We start from the raw sequence: 22,134 nt of genomic DNA, 5'->3' as shown, positions 1-22,134 counted from the left end.
AATAAATGTTTCTAATTATAAAAATACACATGCTACTTTGTCTTGCAATCACCATAGATTTCACACATTATTCTGAAAGATATTTTGATAACAAAAAAGCTACGACATTTTTACAGTTCTTGATAATAACAGCAGGAGTCAATCCAGCATAGATATTTCAGATTAATGATTGTGCTTCACGTTACAGCGACTCTGTCTACATTTCCAACTATCTGTAGGAAAGACAAGTCATTTAAAGTAAAATATTACTCCGTAACTCATCATGATAAGAATCTGAGAGGAAGAGGAAAGAAACAGAAAAATGAAGCCGTTGATAAAACATTGAAAGTAACTATTACCCAGTAAATGAACTGGACAGGCAGTTGAAAATAGAAGACAAATTATAACATTATGAAAATTTACTAAAGGACATCATAAATCACTGCAACATTTCATTAGCCATTTCCGGTAAGCAAATGATTATTTGACCCAGAATATTTCTTTAAATTGCCTGAATTTGTCTGTCTTTATTTGCCAAGGGAGGGTTATCTAAGTGTATACAAGTGGAATGACTTGGGATATAACTCATTTTACATAAAAGTATGCTTAATGGAATGTCAACTCGCAGAAGCTTCTACCTTTGCAACGCTGCTAAAGCTCAGCTTTCTAATGAAACAAAACCTTCTTCTATTCTAGAGCACACTAGTCCACAAACTCTCAAATCTATGTTCACCACACAGCCAAAGTAACTGTTAGTACAATCTTTATGATTTATAGCAACAAGCAAGAAAATTGAGGAACACAAGAAACCTTGAAATGTGCAACTTCTGAACTTGCACATTTCAAGATTGTAGTGTAAAAACTAAAAATATTACATTTTAAACAAGGAAAAAAAGCAACAGAGCTCTAATGAGGAATACTAGGACTTTCTAAAACTCAAAGACTGTGGATCTACCACTAATAAGCTCTTTATAAGCGACACAATACAGAACTATTTTCCAAACGTTATTTGTAATTGTCCCCCAGTTTTGTGATTAAAGAAATAAAGTCCTGGTATCACAAGAATATAACAGATCTTAATTTGTGTTATATGCTCCATACAATTAAAAAAAAATGTACACATATACCTTTTCACATTTTTCTAAAATATTTTTTTTAACTAATTGACGTCTCTCTTACACGAAACCACATACATCTTACCTTCAGAACATTAGGCTGGTAGCTCTTAAGACAAAGAAAAGAAAAAAAAAAAACCATAGGTGTTTCTCTTGCCTCCTTAGAAATATCTTCATGTGCTGGCCAACTCAACACCCTCCAGAAGTGAGCTAGGGCATTACTCTAGGAAACTCCTTAAGACCACATCACTAATTAGACATACACTCTCTTTCTTCATATATCCCATGTGCAACTATCATTATAATTATCACAATACAGTATAATTGTGTTTGTCTTCCTCACCAGTAAAATCTTTGAGAACAGTGATGGTCTTTTAATTTCTATTCTCAGCAAGCCGTAGACTGTCAAGTACATTGAAGGTGCTCAATAAACATGTACTAAATGAATGAATACTGGCCCATTCTTCACAGAAAAACAGCTACAATTCACACGAAAATGATTTCACATATCAGTCTGCATACAAATTTGGTAAGTTTTTTCTTTATTCTATTAATATCAAGCATATGATAAATGGCAGCTAACAAATATACTGTGATATCCATTTCAAAATTTTGAATATTTATAAAAACCAGTGACATAATTAATTTAACCATTTTATTAAAGCGTGGAGCAGGGCTTTGGCTCAACAATTAGAAACTCACATTAATAAGTTAAATCATCTGGTATTGATACTCATAAGAAGTATACATTCTGATATCACCAAAAATGTAGGCAGTAACAGTGAAGTGATATCCATAAAAAAATTTGAAAAGTGAGTGTCCTTAAGTCCCCTTAATTTTTTGTAACATTTCTTTTGTAACTGTTCTTATATCATGCTTTCAACACCAGATATATATTCCTCTGTTATGAGTAAAAATAAAATCAGTTACCCATTCTTCATCATAAATCAGGAATGATCTGAAGAGATTAAAGGTCCTAATACAACTATCCAGGGTGGAGGGCTGGATATCCAGGGCTGGAGAGATTAACTTGCTACTAAGTTTTAAAGATAAGCAGTACGTCCAATTCCATGCTCTACATCACTTGATAATACTGTCCTCAATGCTTCTTTAAAATCAGCTATACCAAGAAAACATTATGTATTTCTATGGCAAGTAATTGGTAACATTTCCTCTAAAATAGTTTCAAGCCAAAATTGTCTCCTCTGTCCTATATGGAGTGGAGTTCTGGAGTATCAATAGAGTATTTGTCCAAATAAAAGCCATAATTGAAGGTCAAAATAAAGTTGTTGAAATCTGGTGTAATCCAGTTTCACACATTCGTGAGTAACAGATGTATTAGAGACATGCATCCATTATTTGTATAGAAATTATGCCACTTTGTGCATTATTTACCATAGGGTGTGTATGTATATGTGTGTATATATTTATCTTCAACAGTAGGCCAAAACTAATACAAGTTTCAGATTTAAGGTATATATTATTGTTTAGTCTTATCACTTACTTGATCTCTTTTGAGTTCTAACTTTATTTTTGAAACAAAATGTAGAAAGCTTCTATGATGCTATGACAGTTTATACTAGTATATTTCAATTAAGCACATGAACTAAATAAAGTTTCTCATAACTAGATTTAGTAAATTATTTCCAAATCTCCTTACATAATCTACTCTTAAGAGTTGACTATATTTTAATATCCCAAGAGTAGAAAATAAATACTGTAAATTCCTATTAGAAATCTTATAAAATAATATCTTGATACAATTTTCAAAGAAATACTCAATTTTTTACAGAAACATCTACCATAAAACTCCCTGAAATATTGAAACTGTTTCTAAGTGTTGTATGTTCCAATATCTTCCACATACTTTACAAACTGGTTTTTGTCCTTCTAACCTTTATTACATTATTTCATGCAAATCTACACCTAGAAAATCGCATAACTCAAAAACCCAACTCACAATACACATACACATTCACAGAAAAATACATATAACCAATGTGTTGGGTCTAGTGTTTTAATTATAAGGGACATCTCAAATTATGAAGTAATTACACTTCAGAACAAATTCTTAAATTTTATGCACATGTATTTTAAATATATTTATTCATATGAAATGACTTCTTGGTAAGAAATGCAGTGGTTTACTCTGTAAAACCAAGATGTGTAATTTAGAAAACTTTATTCCCAAATACATATACAGAATAAGTCCACTGCTAATTGATTTTTGCAGTCAGTTCCACTTTTACCTCCAAGATTTAGTAAAAATAATTTATTTAGAAGCAAAAAGAATGAACCATTGCTAGTAAGTATAGGACTTTCTGCATATTTCCATAATATAAACAAGAGTTATTACCTGTTGTGTATACTTCTGTATTTCATCCAGAACAAATTCTACTTCTTTTGAGGTTGTTAATGAAGCAAGATTTCCACTAAGATTATAGCAATAAAGTTTTGCATTGTCATAGCTTTCTCTACTGGAATTGATTCTAAGACAAGCATCACCAATATGATTCCATCCTTCTCCACAAAGATGAGCTAGTCAAAAAAAATTATATCTTATTTTTAGATTATCAAAAAGCATTTATATTTTTCAGTTATTTTAGAATTCTAAATACAATTTCTATATTTGTTTAAACAACTTTTAATGATAAAAATTGTAAATATATCAATATAATTTAAAAAACAAAACTTATCTAATAGTTTGGTGGAAAAGAAGAACAGAAGATCCTAATTTTTTTCTTTAATTCTTAAGCACCATATAAGCTATAGCTCTATAATATCTGTTAAATGTGTTGACTGTTTGCAGGGTTTTTTAGTGTACTGGCATACGGTATGTTAACTAGTAAAATCACTACTGTATTTACATCCCCGGGTCCAGCTTACATTATACAAGATCACTTTAAAGAAAAATAACCAGCATATAACAAGCAAATTCAAAGTTATTCCTCTTTTCCAAATCTAATTTCCACAGTTCAGGTATACTATTTTAATATAAGTTGGGTCCTTGATTCTTTAATTATAAGTGTGGAGAGAGAAGTATCATTTATGTTTAATAAATGAAGCTATAATCTTTGCTTTTTATTTATTTATTTTTAATGTTTATTTATTTTTGAGAGAGAGAGACAGAATGTGAGCAAGCAAGGGGCAGAGAAAGAGGGAGACACAGAATCCGAAGCAGGCTCCATGCTCTGAGCTGTCAGCACAGATCCCAACACGGGGCTTGAACTCAAACCGCGAGATTGTGACCCGAGCTGAAGTCAGATGCTTAACTGACTGAGCCACCCAGGCGTCCCATAATCTTTGCTTTTCGATGTTTATTTTTAAACAGGTATGCAGGTCTTTCTAACATTTAAACACACTATTCAATAATAGTGGTTGATCCTTATAATACAAGTTGAACTTAAAAGAGTGCCTATTGTCTAAACCATATTTATAAACACATTATAAAGTTATGCTCTAGCATAACTAATTAAGAATGAAGTGCTTCATTAAAACACTGATCTATAAAATTTGACTACATTTTAGTTTCCATACCATATTACATATATCAGTGCCTTCCGCCCTTTCAGCTTTAGATGGATTAGTACAAATTTTATGGAATTGTTCTAAAGCTGCAATTCTCAAACATTTGGTCTCAAGACCCCCCCTTTTTTTTTCTTAAAAATTATTGAGGACCTCACAGATCTTTTCTGTAGGGATTTTTTATCTATTGGCTTTGATCATATTAAAAATTAAAACTGACCATTTAAAAATATATTTATCTATTCACCTAAAATTGGAATTTAAAAATGCATTACAAACATAGTCTTCCATCTCTTGGGGTGTTTTTGCCTTTATGCTATACACAGGCCCAAAGGACATGTACCATCAAATTCTCCCCCTGAGGGACAGCAGCCGACAGTTTAGGACAATGGCATGAAAAAAATTAAGATGGCCCGATGAATGAATAGAGGGATGGATAGACAGAGCAGGGATAAAGCAGAGCAAAATGTTCATTGTAGAATCTAGGGTAAGGGTAATGGGTCGGTGTCCTCTCTACCATTCTTTCCAGTTTCTATATGTCTGAAGATTTTCATAATAAAATATTGGGAGATAATCATTTCAACTTAAAATAAATAGTGTATTTTATTTTACAAGAATTAGAGTATCCAAAACAAACAAAAATTTAAAATAGTGTAGCTGCTGTATATTTTTGCAAATCTCTTTAATGTTGGTTTAATACAAGACAATTGTGTTCTCATATCTACTTCTCCAATCTATTAGAATCATGCCTTTAGAAAACTCCAGAGTAAACCCATGACAGAATGAGAATTTAAAAAGCAAATAATATTTTAGTATTACTAGTTTTGACCTCATGGACCCTCTCAAAGAGTCCATAAACAGGGGCCTCCTGTTCTTTAATAACTGCTGTCTTACTGAATTGGGTACCATGAACAGTACCTAGAACACAGTAATCTCTCAATAAACTATAATTGTCATTTAATAAGATTGTTTATAATACTTTTATTTTCTTTTTCAGGCTACACCTATAGCACTTGTCTTCTGGAATCCAAAGTACCTAATTACTTCAAGGAAGCAGTGCAAAAGCTTTGTTCAGTTATGGCTTTTTTTTTTTTTTACCTTACTGAATCAAGGAAGGATTTAAATTTCTTTTGCATGTCTCCTTTTGTGACAAATACCTAGGTGAAAAATCATACAAATGGACACAAATACACATGTCTTTGAGACTAAACTGAAGTATATGGCTGACCCAAATGTTTTTATGGTTTAGGCTTTTATAGTATTGAGCATCAACTCAGCTTCAGAGTTAAATGAGAAGCAGTAAATTTTTTAAATGCGTTTAGTGAGATAAATGCAAATTTCCAAGTTTATATGAGATCAATGAAAAAATGCAATTCACAAATGTTCCTAGAAAAGTGCAACAGGGGGCGCCTGGGCTGCTCAGTCAGTTAAATGTCCGACTTTGGCTCAGGTCATGATCTCACAGTCGAGTTCAAGCCCCACGTCGGGCTCTGTGCTGACAGCTCAGAGCCTGGAGCCTGCTGCAAATTCTGTGTACTCTCCCGCTCTGCCCTTCGCCCACTCATCCCTGTCTCTGTCTCTCAAGAATAAATAAACGTTTAAAAAAATTTTTTTAAAGTGCAACAGTATAGACAGCGTCCTCTATTTACAGCATCCACTTCCTTGAGACCAGCATAGGGAAAAACAAACTATGCCTAGTTGGTTGCTTAGTAAATATGAACGTAGAACACAGGAAGTTAGTTTATCATGCATTTTATATTGTATTTGTTGTATGGTATTTATTATTCTCCACAGAAATAGCCTGGCCAAGTGGAGCCCTTGTACCAAATCAAAATTCTTTCCTGGGCAATGTATAGATAACCACTTATTTTTCCAAACTTCCACTGGCAATCAAATTCTCTTCTTCTTAAAGTAATATTCTTTAAACATATACATTTATCTGTGTTGTCAGCACAGAGACCAAGATGGGGCTTGAACTCACGAACCGTGATTATGACCTGACTAAAATCAAGAGTCGGACACTTAACTGACTAACTTCACCCAGTTGCCCCTTGTGTCCAAGATTTTTAAAACAACATTGTAAGTATTTTTACTGATCTACATGTTGATTTTAGCATTTAACACTTAGATATCAATGTTACTTTCAAGTTTAATATCACCTCACTATTGCTTCTCAAAACCTAGCAGTTCATTAATATTCTCTAATTTTTTCAAAGTGAACACACACATGCATGTATCCCGTTTAAAAACTTTAAACGTCAGTATATAAACAAAACCTAAAATTTACATAAACATTCTAGAATCTTAATGGTACTTTTGAAGGCAATCTATTTTTTTATTTTATTACATGAACTTCCAAGCATGACATAAATCCTATGATGGAATTTTCAAGGACGTTTTAGAATTACGTAAGTTAGAAATTTTTCTCTGAAAAATATAACAAAACAATCAAAAACCATGGAATACAGAAAAGCAAAACACTGAACTGAAATAAAACACCCAGTTAATAGTTACACCTGCCATTTACAAACCATGCAACTTTGAACAAGTCCCTAAACAATGTATGTCTCACTTACCTGTATAACAAGAAGATGGAACTGGTTTAAGTATCTATATTACTTTTTGATTTTCTAATTTTATCTTTTATATTTAAAAGGAAGAGTACTCAGGGTTTACTAAGAAGAATGATACGTGTGGGGCGCCTGGGTGGCGCAGTCGGTTAAGCGTCCGACTTCAGCCAGGTCACGATCTCGCGGTCCGTGAGTTCGAGCCCCGCGTCAGGCTCTGGGCTGATGGCTCAGAGCCTGGAGCCTGCTTCCGATTCTGTGTCTCCCTCTCTCTCTGCCCCTCCCCCGTTCATGCTCTGTCTCTCTCTGTCCCAAAAATAAATAAAAAACGTTGAAAAAAAAATTTTTTTTTAAATAAAAATTAAAAAAGAAGAATGATACGTGTAAAAAATAAATTAAAATTGCTTTTTTTAATGGACTTTGCTCTGGTTTACATAACTTAGATTCTCATTAAATCATATAAAACTTATTATAAATGTTATAATTGATAATAAAAAGTAGTAAAAATAGTTCCCAGAATTTCAAAGATAAGAAGCAAACCAAATAGATCAAATGTTAACATTTATTAAAATCTGGATATTAGCCTGAGTGCTTATTATTTTCTATATTTTTAGGACAGAATTTTTTAAAATTAAAAAAGGATTCTGATCAAGTCAATAGTATTATAATAAATAGAGAAATTATGAACATCTTAGAAGAACTGGAAGGAAACATACAAATTATTTTTATGGAAACAATGCTATTATTACTCCAATATTATCATTTATTTGAAACTGGAATGTCTTAGTAAATGCTCTTTACTATAATGGTATTCATCTGTAGGCTATAAAATTCATTGACCGGACTGAAATCTTTACCTGGTAAAGCCTGGCATTCTTGCTGTCGCTGATCCCACTGGCAATTCAAGTTTAGCGAACAGCTTTTACAGCTGGTAAGTTTGTTACAAATCTGCTCATTTCTCACATGACATTTGGTATAGTTTTTCACGGACTAGAAAGTTAAGAGATAAAGCATGTTATTTTTTACCTCTGTATAGCAATGATTTTTAAATGTCAATGTATATATAAATCACCACGTGAATTTTAAAGTTCAGATTTCTGGGGTGCCCGGGTGGCTCAGTCGGTTAAGCGTCCGACTTCGGCTGGGGTCATGATCTCACAGTTTGTGGGTTCAAGCCCCGCGTCGGGCTCTGTGCTGAGAGCTCAGAGCCTGGAGCCTGCTTTGGATTCTGTCTCCCTCGCTCTCTGCCCCTCCCCCGCTCATGCTCTGTCTCTGTCTCTGTCTCTCTCTCTCTCTCTCAAAAATAAACATTAAAAAAATAAAAATTTTAAGTTCAGATTTCTAACCCCAAATCCAACTCTACTGAATCAGAATCTCTCTTACTCATTTCTTTAAACTATAACTGCTGGAACTAGAATATATGCTTATTAGAAATAATTTACAATTTCCACAATCTGAAACAGAAACCACCAAATGAAAACCTACTCTATTAAATCTGATAACAAGCTTCCAATTCAATAAATAAGGTCAATGCAGAGTCATTTTTCTTTTTTTTTTTTTTTTTTAATTTTTTTTTTTCAACGTTTTTTATTTATTTTTGGGACAGAGAGAGACAGAGCATGAACGGGGGAGGGGCAGAGAGAGAGGGAGACACAGAATCGGAAACAGGCTCCAGGCTCCGAGCCATCAGCCCAGATCCTGACGCGGGGCTCGAACTCACGGACCGCGAGATCGTGACCTGGCTGAAGTCGGACGCTTAACCGACTGCACCACCCAGGCGCCCCTACAGAGTCATTTTTCTTAATGAGCACATGGAACAAAATTCTACTTGTAATAAAACTATCATGCAATAAGTAGAAATGATAAGTAGTAAAAATTGAAGAGATGATAAACATAAATTATTTTCTCAATAACTCAAACTAATGTTACTCTCACAGACACTAAATAATAATTTTGGTCAACTGACATTTCTCCTGTATCTGTCATGTTTCTTTTAAGGTGACTGCAAAGAAGCTGAAGTTACACTTTGATCAATCCTACTATACAGCGTAATCATATGTCAACTAAATCCCAGTATGAAGAGATTAAAGATTAAAGGTCAAAAAAGAAAAAAATGGGCAACATAGGAACTCTGCAGGTAGTTCCCTACACACACCAAGATTCAGATACTTCACATGATAGTATTAATATGATAAAAATTTTTGGCTCAATTCTTTCCATGACTCTTGAGAAAAACCACAAAGGACTTTAATGCTGCATCTGTGCTCCACTTCAATCTTCATACACACACACACACACACACACACACACACACACACACACATAAATACTCACCTCAAGCTTTCTAATGTAACAGAGCTAAATATTTCTTTTCAGTCAATAAAGTTAACAGTTAAAATTTACTTATAACTATCCCACATATAAAAATGGTTAAAGCAGGGTGCCTGGGTGGCGTAGTCTGTTAAGGGTCAGCCTCTTTTGCTTTCGGCTCAGGTCATGATCTCATAGGTTCATGAGATCCAGCCCTGTACTAGGCTCTGTACTGACAGCACAGAGCCTGCTTGGGATTCTCTCTCCCTCTCTCTCTGCCTCTCCACAGCTCATTCTCTCATTCTCTCTCTCTCTCTCTCTCTCTCTCTGTCTCTCTCTCTCTCTCTGTCTCTCAAACAAATAAACTTTAAAAATGGTTGAAGCAACTTTTATCATCTTAGACAATTTAAATGTCACCCACCAAACATTTATTTATAAACTAGAGTCATTTCCCATGCAAAATACATTGCAGTCACCTCCATTCCAGAGGTGTTAATTTCTGTAGAGCAAATTACATATACTATAAGGTAATAGATAAAAAGTAACTAAATAGTAATTAATATTCAGCTTTATTCATCCTAAGAAAATCAGAGAAGATATTTTTTATGTTTTTAATGTTTTTATTTATTTTTGAGAGAGTCTGAGTGGAGGAGGGGCAGAGAGAGAGGGAGACAGAGGATCTGAAGCGGGATCTGGCACCCAGGGCAGCAAGGCCAATGTGGGGCTCTAACTCACGAACCAGGAGATCATGACCCAAAGTGAAGTCCAATACTCAACTGACTGGGCCACCCAGGTGCCCATATTTTTTTAAAATCTCAAATTATTTAACCACCACATTTTCATTCAGAACATATATACTTTTGCCAAACCTCCGGCAGCGGATCTGACTCCCTCCTGCTGCCACAGGGCCCCTCCTGAAGTGGATCACCTAAGGAGAAGTGAGCTGAGCCTGCCCCTCCTGCCCCCGTGCACCTTGCCTACCCACCCCAGCTAATACACCAGATCCCCAGCACCACAAGCCTGGCAGTGTGCAAGTAGCCCAGACGGGCCACGCCACCCCACAGTGAATCCCGCCCCTAGGAGAGGGGAAGAGAAGGCACACACCAGTCTGATTGTGGCCCCAGTGGTGGGCTGGGGGCAGACATCAGGTCTGACTGCGGCCCCGCCCACCAACTCCACTTATACACCACAGCACAGGGGAAGTGCCCTGCAGGTCCTCACCACTCCAGGGACTATCCAAAATGACCAAAAGGAAGAATTCCCCTCAGAAGAATCTCCAGGAAATAACAACAGCTAATGAACTGATCAAAAAGGATTTAAATAATATAACAGAAAGTGAATTTAGAATAATAGTCATAAAATTAATCGCTGGGCTTGAAAACAGTATACAGGACAGCAGAGAATCTCTTGCTACAGAGATCAAGGGACTAAGGAACAGTCACGAGGAGCTGAAAAACGCTTTAAACGAAATGCAAAACAAAATGGAAACCACGACGGCTCGGATTGAAGAGGCAGAGGAGAGAATAGGTGAACTAGAAGATAAAGTTATGGGGAAAGAGGAAGCTGAGAGAAAGAGAGATAAAAAAATCCAGGAGTATGAGGGAAAATTAGAGAACTAAGTGATACACTAAAAAGAAATAATATACGCATAATTGGTATCCCAGAGGAGGAAGAGAGAGGGAAAGGTGCTGAAGGGGTACTTGAAGAAATTATAGCTGAGAACTTCCCTGAACTGGGGAAGGAAAAAGGCATTGAAATCCAAGAGGCACAGAGAACTCCCTTCAGACGTAACTTGAATCGATCTTCTGCACGACATATCACAGTGAAACTGGCAAAATACAAGGATAAAGAGAAAATTCTGAAAGCAGCAAGGGATAAACGTGCCCTCACATATAAAGGGAGACCTATAAGACTCGTGACTGATCTCTCCTTTGAAACTTGGCAGGCCAGAAAGGCTTGGCACGATATCTTCAGTGTGCTAAACAGGAAAAATATGCAGCCGAGAATCCTTTATCCAGCAAGTCTGTCATTTAGAATAGAAGGAGAGATAAAGGTCTTCCCAAACAAACAAAAACTGAAGGAATTTGTCACCACGAAACCAGCCCTACAAGAGATCCTAAGGGGGATCCTGTGAGACAAAGTACCAGAGACATCACTACAAGCATTAAACATACAGACATCACAATGACTCTAAACCCGTATCTTTCTATAATAACACTGAATGTAAATGGATTAAATGCGCCAACCAAAAGACATAGGGTATCAGAATGGATAAAAAAACAAGACCCATCTATTTGCTGTCTACAAGAGACTCATTTTAGATCTGAGGACACCTTTAGATGGAGAGTGAGGGGATGGAGAACTATTTATCATGCTACTGGAAGCCAAAAGAAAGCTGGAGTAGCCATACTTATATCAGACAAACTAGACTTTAAATTAAAGGCTGTAACAAGAGATGAAGAAGGGCATTATATAATAATTACAGGGTCTATCCATCAGGAAGAGATAACAATTATAAATGTCTATGCACCGAATACCGGAGCCCCCAGATATATAAAACAATTACTCATAAACATAAGCAACCTTATTGATAAGAATGTGGTCATTGCAGGGGACTTTAACACCCCACTTACAGAAATGGATAGATCATCTAGACACACAGTCAATAAAGAAACAAGGGCCCTGAATGATACATTGGATCAGATGGACTTGACAGATATATTTAGAACTCTGCCTCCCAAAGCAACAGAATATACTTTCTTCTCGAGTGCACATGGAACATTCTCCAAGATAGATCATATACTGGGTCACAAAACAGCACTTCGTAAGTTTACAAGAATTGAAATTATACCATGCATACTTTCAGACCACAATGCTATGAAGCTTGAAATCAACCACAGGAAAAAGTCTGGAAAACCTCCAAAAGCATGGAGGTTAAAGAACACCCTACTAACGAATGAGTGGGTCAACCAGGCAATTAGAGAAGAAATTAAACAATATATGGAAACAAACGAAAATGAAAATACAACAATCCAAACACTTTGGGACGCAGCGAAGGCAGTCCTGAGAGGAAAATACATTGCAATCCAGGCCTATCTCAAGAAACAAGAAAAATCCCAAATACAAAATCTAACAGCACACCTAAAGGAAATAGAGGCAGAACAGCAAAGGCAGCCTAAACCCAGCAGAAGAAGAGAAATCATAAAGATCAGAGCAGAAATAAACAATATAGAATCTAAAAAAACTGTAGAGCAGATCAACGAAACCAAGAGTTGGTTTTTTGAAAAAATAAACAAAATTGACAAACCTCTAGCCAGGCTTCTCAAAAAGAAAAGGGAGATGACCCAAATAGATAAAATCATGAATGAAAATGGAATGATTACAACCAATCCCTCAGAGATACAAACAATTATCAGGGAATACTATGAAAAATTATATGCCAACAAATTGGACAACCTGGAAGAAATGGACAAATTCCTAAACACCCACACTCTTCCAAAACTCAATCAGGAGGAAATAGAAAGCTTAAACAGACCCATAACCAGCGAACAAATTGAATCGGTTATCAAAAATCTTCCAACAAATAAGAGTCCAGGACCAGATGGCTTCCCAGGGGAGTTCTACCAGACGTTTAAAGCAGAGATAATACCTATCCTTCTCAAGCTATTCCAAGAAATAGAAAGGGAAGGAAAACTTCCAGACTCATTCTATGAAGCCAGTATTACTTTGATTCCTAAACCAGACAGAGACCCAGTAAAAAAAGAGAACTACAGGCCAATATCTCTGATGAATATGGATGCAAAAATTCTCAATAAGATACTAGCAAATCGAATTCAACAGCATATAAAAAGAATTATTCACCATGATCAAGTGGGATTCATTCCTGGGATGCAGGGCTGGTTCAACATTCGCAAATCGATCAACGTGATACATCACATTAACAAAAAAAAAGAGAAGAACCATATGATCCTGTCAATCGATGCAGAAAAGGCCTTTGACAAAATCCAGCACCCTTTCTTAATAAAAACCCTGGAGAAAGTCGGGATAGAAGGAACATACTTAAAGATCATAAAAGCCATTTATGAAAAGTCCACAGCTAACATCATCCTCAACGGGGAAAAACTGAGAGCTTTTTCCCTGAGATCAGGAACACAACAGGGATGCCCACTCTCACCGCTGTTGTTTAATATAGTGCTGGAAGTTCTAGCATCAGCAATCAGACAACAAAAGGAAATCAAAGGCATGAAAATTGGCAAAGATGAAGTCAAGCTTTCGCTTTTTGCAGATGACATGATATTATACATGGAAAATCCGATAGACTCCACCAAAAGTCTGCTAGAACTGATACATGAATTCAGCAAAGTTGCAGGATACAAAATCAATGTACAGAAATCAGTTGCATTCTTATACACTAACAATGAAGCCACAGAAAGACAAATAAAGAAACTGATCCCATTCACAATTGCACCAAGAAGCATAAAATACCTAGGAATAAATCTAACCAAAGACGTAAAAGATCTGTATGCTGAAAACTATAGAAAGCTTATGCAGGTAATTGAAGAAGATATAAAGAAATGGAAAGACATTCCCTGCTCATGGATTGGAAGAATAAATATTGTCAAAATGTCAATACTACCCAAAGCTATCTACACATTCAATGCAATCCCAATCAAAATTGCACCAGCATTCTTCTCGAAACTAGAACAAGCAATCCTAAAATTCATATGGAACCACAAAAGGCCCCGAATGGCCAAAGTAATTTTGAAGAAGACCAAAGCAGGAGGCATCACAATCCCAGACTTTAGCCTCTACTACAAAGCTGTCATCATCAAGACAGCATGGTATTGGCATAAAAACAGACACATAGACCAATGGAATAGAATAGAAACCCCAGAACTAGACCCACAAACGTATGGCCAACTCATCTTTGACAAAGCAGGAAAGAACATCCAATGGAAAAAAGACAGTCTCTTTAACAAATGGTGCTGGGAGAACTGGACAGCAACGTGCAGAAGGTTGAAACTAGACCACTTTCTCACACCATTCACAAAAATAAACTCAAAATGGATAAAGGACCTGAATGTGAGACAGGAAACCATCAAAACCCTAGAGGAGAAAGCAGAAAAAGACCTCTCTGACCTCAGTCATAGCAATCTCTTACTCGGCACATCCCCAAAGGCAAGGGAATTAAAAGCAAAAGTGAACTACTGGGACCTTATGAAGATAAAAAGCTTCTGCACAGCAAAGGAAACAACCAACAAAACTAAAAGGCAACCAACGGAATGGGAAAAGATATTTGCAAATGACACATCGGACAAAGGGCTAGTATCCAAAATCTATAAAGAGCTCATCAAACTCCACACCCGAAAAACAAATAACCCAGTGAAGAAATGGGCAGAAAACATGAATAGACACTTCTCTAAAGAAGACATCCGGATGGCCAATAGGCACATGAAAAGATGTTCAACGTCGCTCCTTATCAGGGAAATACAAATCAAAACCACACTCAGATACCACCTCACGCCAGTCAGAGTGGCCAAAATGAAGAAATCAGGAGACTACAGATGCTGGAGAGGATGTGGAGAAACAGGAACCCTCTTGCACTGTTGGTGGGAATGCAAATTGGTGCAGCCGCTCTGGAAAGCAGTGTGGAGGTTCCTCAGAAAAATTAAAAATAGACCTACCCTATGACCCAGCAATAGCACTGCTAGGAATTTACCCAAGGGATACAGGAGTACTGATGCATAGGGGCACTTGTACCCCAATGTTTATAGCAGCACTCTCAACAATAGCCAAATGATGGAAAGAGCCTAAATGTCCATCAACTGATGAATGGATAAAGAAATTGTGGTTTATATACACAATGGAATACTACGTGGCAATGAGAAAAAATGAAATATGGCCTTTTGTAGCAACGTGGATGGAACTGGAGAGTGTGATGCTAAGTGAAATAAGCCATACAGAGAAAGACAGATACCATATGGTTTCACTCTTATGTGGATCCTGAGAAACTTAACAGAAACCCATGGGGGAGGGGAAGGAGAAAAAAAAAAAAAAAAAGAGGTTAGAGTGGGAGAGAGCCAAAGCATAAGAGATTGTTAAAAACTGAGAACAGGGGCGCCTGGGTGGCGCAGTCGGTTGGGCGTCCGACTTCAGCCAGGTCACGATCTTGCGGTCCGTGAGTTCGAGCCCCACGTCGGGCTCTGGGCTGATGGCTCGGAGCCTGGAGCCTGTTTCCGATTCTGTGTCTCCCTCTCTCTCTGCCCCTCCCCCGTTCATGCTCTGTCTCTCTCTGTCCCAAAAATAAATAAAAACCGTTGAAAAAAAAATTTTTTTAAAAAAACAAAAAACTGAGAACAAACTGAGGGTTGATGGGGGGTGGGAGGGAGGGCAGGGTGGGTGATGGGTATTGAGGAGGGCACCTTTTGGGATGAGCACTGGGTGTTGTAGGGAAACCAATTTGACAGTAAATTTCATATATTAAAAAAAATAATAATAATAAATAAATAAATAAATAAATAAATAAATAAATAAATAAAAAAGAACATATATACTTTTTACTGTTACTTTTTCTAATTTGTAGCTTTGTTTTCATATGGAATATAAATCTTAGCACTATTCTATATGATAATTAGAGTATAGTCCGAAACATTTTTCAGCTAATTGAAAAGAAAAACAATTACTTGAATCATCTGGTAAATAGAATAACCTATAAAAATGACAGAATGACGGAACAACTGAATAAAAGGAAGAATAACTATTTCATGCCAGTCTTCAGACTAACAATGGCATCGTTAGAGTCACCTTCCAAATAACTGTACTGCTCGTCATTACAAACAGTATATTCATCTGCTGACACTGAACCAATATAATAGATGAAATCACACACAGGGCCAATTTAATCAATGATGAAAGAAAGCTGACTGTTATTCTGAAACATGGCTGGTATTTTTTGGCCTAACGAACCAGATAAACAGTCAGGATATTTGAGCTGTTAGTGCACAAAGTATGCAAAATGAAGTAAATACGACTAAATAATGAAATAGGGTATCAACGGACATCATTACACTAAAATCTCACAGACCTTTCTGTAACCATTAGCATTTGGTTTAGCTTAATCACCAGACCTCTTTATAAAACCGTCTAAAAGACATTACATCAAAGTCTAAATTACAAGTGAGTGCCATCTGCTCACTTATACTATTACACCCAGTGCTTTCCTTATTAACATAGCATTATAAAAAATAAAATATAAACTAAAAGGTCACTCTATGAAAAGACTACTTGATAGCAATTTGCATAACACAATTTTTGAGATCGTGTATTTTCATTTAGCGTAAATGTCTAAACACAATGTCGAAACCCAGGGCTGTCCAACAAAGCTTGAAACACAATATGCTTGCAATTTTTATTTAATAACATTCTCCATTTTAGTCCCTTATTCCCATACTTTATTTTACTTAACTCCTATATCCACATTACTCACTAAAATAACCCCCATTAGATGAATATTAATACAAATATAAAAAAATAATTCAAATTTTCAAAGCAGAGTCATACCATACTAACATTAAAACTCAAATAAAATTGAAGTATATCTGTTATCAAACCAACTTATATTCCTGGTAAGTATATACCAACACAATATGTATGAAAAAAAGGTTTCAGTCAGGTAAGTCAATAACTGAAAAGTTTCCTCCATTTTAATTTTTGAATGTTATTTTAGAATAGAATCATAAAGCAAATATTTTGAAATATGACTATATACTGAGGAAAATTTTTTGATGATACAATAAAAATTTCTCACTTAGTTTTCAAACTCCTTTTTCTTTACCTTTTACGTCTGCATGCTATCTTAAAAAACAGGTCAATACTTTTGGCGATTAATAAAAATTCAGAAAAAGAAGTATGTTATATTTAGTTGAAAATTTGTAAGCACATTATATAGTTATTTTAGCTGTAGCCCAGTAAGAGAATCTTTAGTCCTACCGCACACAGTTTTTAATCCCTTAATCTTATACTTGTTAATATTTTTTAAAATTTTTCTTTCAATTTGTTGATGTCTTCTTCAAAACTTGGGACATTTTGATTCTACCCACTTAAAAGGTTAATTTTTGCTGCTTTTAATCCATTTTCATCTACCAAAAACGTTAATTTTATAATTTTTTCCAGTTGCCTACCAAAGTACAGTTTCTCAAACTCATCACTATTGACACTTTGACCCAGATAATTGTTTTCGGTGGGAGAGTTCATGCATTACAGAATGTTAACAGCAACCCTTGACTCTATTAGATGCCACTTGTGACAACCAAAAATGTCTACACACGTTGCCAAATATTCCTTAAGGCACAAACTGCCTCTGGTTGAGGACCACTGACCTAAAGACAGATAAAAGGCAACTACCCTTGTCAACCTCAGGTTAAACTTAAACACAAAGCATGCAAACAAAACATCAGACCACACCACTCTTGTGCACGTGCATGTCTGACAAGAATCCTATGGAAATAATTTTTATACTCATATACTTATTTTTATACTTATTACCTATATGATCCTACGTTGATCAACACAGAAGACTACATTTATAATTACAGTCTTTTTTTAATTTTTATTTATTTTGCAGGGGGAGGTGGGGCAGAGAGAGATGGAAACAAAGGATCTGAGGCGGGCTCCGTGCTGACAGCAGAGAGCCGAACACGGGGCTCAAACCCACAAACCATGATCATGACCTGAGCTGAAGTCGGACGCTTCACCGACTGAGCCACCCAGGTGCCCCCATAGTTTATTTTTAAAAGACATAGGAAGAAGTAAAAGTTCCTGAAATCAAAACAGAATCTGACAAATTTTAGCAAGAAACTAGAGTCAATTTACAACATAGCACAACAGTGATTCCCTACACCCTTCCTAAGTGTGTTGATGTGCAAAGTGCTTTCGGTACCAAATGGTAGGCTAATGATTAGAAATTAGAAATGGTAAGAAATGATTAGAAAGCAGCCATGTTAGCTACATCACCATTTACCCATAAATACTAACCACACTGCAGTTACTGTTTGCTGAAATACACTTCTTCTCGTCACACCACTGGCACCCGTTTGTATTGGCAGTGCAGCTGGCACAATCCGCGTATCTGTAACATCTGTCATCAGGAGCAGCTGCGACGCAAATGGGAGACGAACACATCAGGATGAGAAAGGAAATGTCACACTTCTCAATTCACACATTTTTAATGTTTAAGAATCACTAAGACTTTTTACAACATAAATATGGCCATCACCATCAAAATAACTTCTTCAACATGAAGTAACTCTGTAGTTTAATTGTATTTACAAGTTTTGAGATACCTGCCACTCTCATTTTAATTATTCAATCCACCAAGATCCTACAGCCATTTAAAATTTATCCATTATGGAGGAGGAAAAAGACTTACAGGTATTTTACTAGAAAAAAAGCATTACTAACATTTAAAAGAAACATTATAGGGGCGCCTGGGTGGCGCAGTCGGTTAAGCGTCCGACTTCAGCCAGGTCACGATCTCGCGGTCCGTGAGTTCGAGCCCCGCGTCGGGCTCTGGGCTGATGGCTCGGAGCCGGGAGCCTGTTTCCGATTCTGTGTCTCCCTCTCTCTCTGCCCCTCCCCCGTTCATGCTCTGTCTCTCTCTGTCCCAAAAATAAATAAAAAACGTTGAAAAAAAAATTTTTTTTTTAAAAATAAAAGAAACATTATAATAAATACACATTGTTTATCATTCTTCATAAAGATATTTAGAGACATCTGAGTTATTACAGACTAACAAAACTTTCTAATGTATTAGAAAATACATAGCTAATTATAGCATGAAAAAATGCATAAAACCCCACCCATCTGAAGAAAACTGGACAATTTTTATCTAAATCATTTGTTCATAAATATTTACTAGTAATGTTTTGCATTTTATTTATTTATTCAATAGTTTATAAAAAGTATTAAACTAAAACATTAGTCATCAAAATTCTAGAAAATCTTTGAGATCTGTGGTTGGCTTGGCAATATTAAAGAAGAAAAAAACTACCAAATACAGAATAAATTATTTCACTTTATTTCTCAGAAACACAGTATTTTAATTTTTTTTAATGTTTGTTCATTTTTTGAGACAGAGAGAACGTAAGAGGAGGAGGGGCAGAGAGAGAGGGAGACACAGAATCTGAAGCAGGCTCCAGGCTCTGAGCTGTCAACACAGAGCCCGACACGGGGCTTGAACCCAGAAACTATGAGATCATGACCTGAGCTGAAGTCGGCGCTTAACTGACTGAGCTACCTAGGCACCCCAATAACACAATATTTCTTAGAGTATACTTTATTTATTTTTTAATGTTTATTTATTTTTGAGAGAGAGAGACAGACAGACAGATCATGAGCAGGGAGGGTCAGAGAGAAATGGAGACACAGAATCTGAAGTAGGCTCCAAGCTCTGAGCTGTCAGCACAGAGCCAGACACGGGGCTCGAACTCACAACTGCGAGATCATGACCTGAGCCAAAGTCAAGAGCCAGATGCTTAACTGGTTGGAGCTACCCAGGCACCCCAGTTTTCAGCATTTTAAGGTACATGAACTCGGCAAGAAGCATGGTGGGGAAGATGGGCACCTATGTAACTAACTCCAACACTAGCCTGAGAGCTGTGTTAAGGCAGCAATGTGAAGGAAGTCCAGGTGGGCAAAGGGAAGGGAAATGTTTATCCCACTGAAACAGTTCATGAAGGAGGTTGACATTTTTTTTTAATATTTATTCATCTTTGAAAGACAGAGACAGAGCATGAGTGGGGGAGCGGCAGAGAGAGAAGGAGACACAGAATCCAAAGCAGGCGCCAGGCTCTGAGCTGTCGGCACAGAGCCCGACCTGGGGCTCGAGCTCACGAACTGTGAGATCATGACCTGAGCCAAAGTTGGACGTTTAACTGACTGAGCCAGCCAGGTGCCCCAGAAAGAGTATACTTTAAAAGATTTTTTACTTATATAGTTAAATAGTACATACATATATATGACCAGGTTACTCATAAAATTTTGTATGTGTAATAATACATATAGAATTAAAAAGAGAAATCTAAAAAGGGCTAATAAAAAAAATTAAATTATTAAGCATTGCTACATTCAAACTTGAAAATTCTTAATTAAAGGATTATGAATTTTTAATTTCTAAAAGCTATAGATAATTTTTTTGGAAATAGAAATTATCTTTTCTTTGTTTGTTTTTATTCAACGTTTTTTTTTGTTGTTGTTGTTGTTGTTTTTTTTTTTATTTTTTTGGGACAGAGAGAGACAGAGCATGAACGGGTGAGGGGCAGAGAGAGAGGGAGACACAGAATCGGAAACAGGCTCCAGGCTCCGAGCCATCAGCCAGAGCCTGACGCGGGGCTTGAACTCACGGACCGCGAGATCATGACCTGGCTGAAGTCAGACGCTTAACCGACTGCGCCACCCAGGCGCCCCTTTTGCTTGTTTTTATAATTTATTTTATTTTTTTAAATTTACATCCAAGTTAGCATATAGTGCAACAATGATTTCAGGAGTAGATTCCTTAATGCCCCTTACCCATTTAGCCCATCTGGTTGTTCTCTATATTTAAGAGTCTCTTATGTTTCCAACCCCCTCTCCATTTTAAGTTATAAGTAATGCTTATAAGCAAAATGCATTACAACTTCTAGCCAAGTAAAGAAACTTTATGCAAGAGGGGAGGGGAAAAAAAAAAAACTTTACCTGTTTTAGGAGGGCATTTTGCTCTAAGGATATTATTAGTATTCCCAGATTCCCAAGATTCACAGTGATTTTTATTCCAAATACATTTTATTCCTGGGCCAGCATTCTTACAAAGTTCTTCATCTCTGAAAGCCTTGCAGTTTGGAGGCTTGTAAACAAGGATATCATTAAGGAGTACACTAGAAAACCCTCCAAATATATACATGGACCTATTAAAAAAAAGAATATTAAAGAAACAATATTAAGAAAACTCTAATGAATTAGTTTCAAAAATAAATTTAAGTATACATTTTGCATTTCATCAAGGAAGCAATTTTTTTAGAAACAGAAAGTGCTATACATGGATAAGATACACTTTAGAACTGCTATCTAGAATTATAATTTTTGAATACTGACAATGAATTTAGATATTAGGTACAGAGTCTTTCTTACAGTGTTTTACCATCCTCTTATAAAATAGTAGGACCAAGAGTAAAACAATCAAAAAGATATTCAAAATTTTAATTTGGAAAGGAGAATCCAGACAATTTTTAAATTAATTCAACTACCAGTGACAAAGAAGTTTGACATGCCTTCAAAAGAGCATAATTTTAACTTCAATTAATTTAATTTCAATATTATTAACATAATAAATAGAAAAAGATCAGAAAATACTTCAGTAGTATCTTTTATTACTTAGAAAGTAAAATAAAAGTCAATATAACACAATATTTCAACAAAGAAGGGTGGGGTGTTATGTGTAAACTCTGAATTTCATTTGTTACTATTCTGAAAGCTAACTGATACCAATTACAGAGTTTCATTGTGGTTAACTTCTACCTGCTTTTAGTATCATATTGAAGAAGTTTTACAAAATTAGAGTCAGGTGGTGATAAAATGAACTTACAAGAATGTCATTATGAATTACA

The 22,134-nt window shown here is 36.0% G+C and overlaps 1 protein-coding gene across 4 annotated transcripts in view; it reads right to left on the bottom strand.

The window, feature by feature from the left end:
• The window catches only part of ATRNL1 (attractin like 1), a 789,076-nt gene that overhangs the window by 614,146 nt on the left and 152,796 nt on the right, over window positions 1-22,134 (bottom strand). For all 4 annotated transcript variants that reach the window (XM_058697871.1, XM_058697872.1, XM_058697873.1 and 1 more), the window contains 4 exons: window positions 21,227-21,435; window positions 18,530-18,648; window positions 8,044-8,176; window positions 3,451-3,632 (listed from right to left, as the gene is read on the bottom strand). In XM_058697871.1, the coding sequence (XP_058553854.1) occupies window positions 3,451-3,632; window positions 8,044-8,176; window positions 18,530-18,648; window positions 21,227-21,435 (643 nt within the window). The remainder of the gene's footprint in view (window positions 1-3,450; window positions 3,633-8,043; window positions 8,177-18,529; window positions 18,649-21,226; window positions 21,436-22,134) is intronic.

This window comes from Neofelis nebulosa, chromosome 13 (genome assembly GCF_028018385.1).
Source record: "Neofelis nebulosa isolate mNeoNeb1 chromosome 13, mNeoNeb1.pri, whole genome shotgun sequence".
In the NCBI taxonomy this organism is placed as follows: Eukaryota; Metazoa; Chordata; class Mammalia; order Carnivora; family Felidae; genus Neofelis; species Neofelis nebulosa.
Note: the sequence above shows the minus strand (reverse complement) of the source record. Positions and strands in the feature narration are given on the sequence as shown.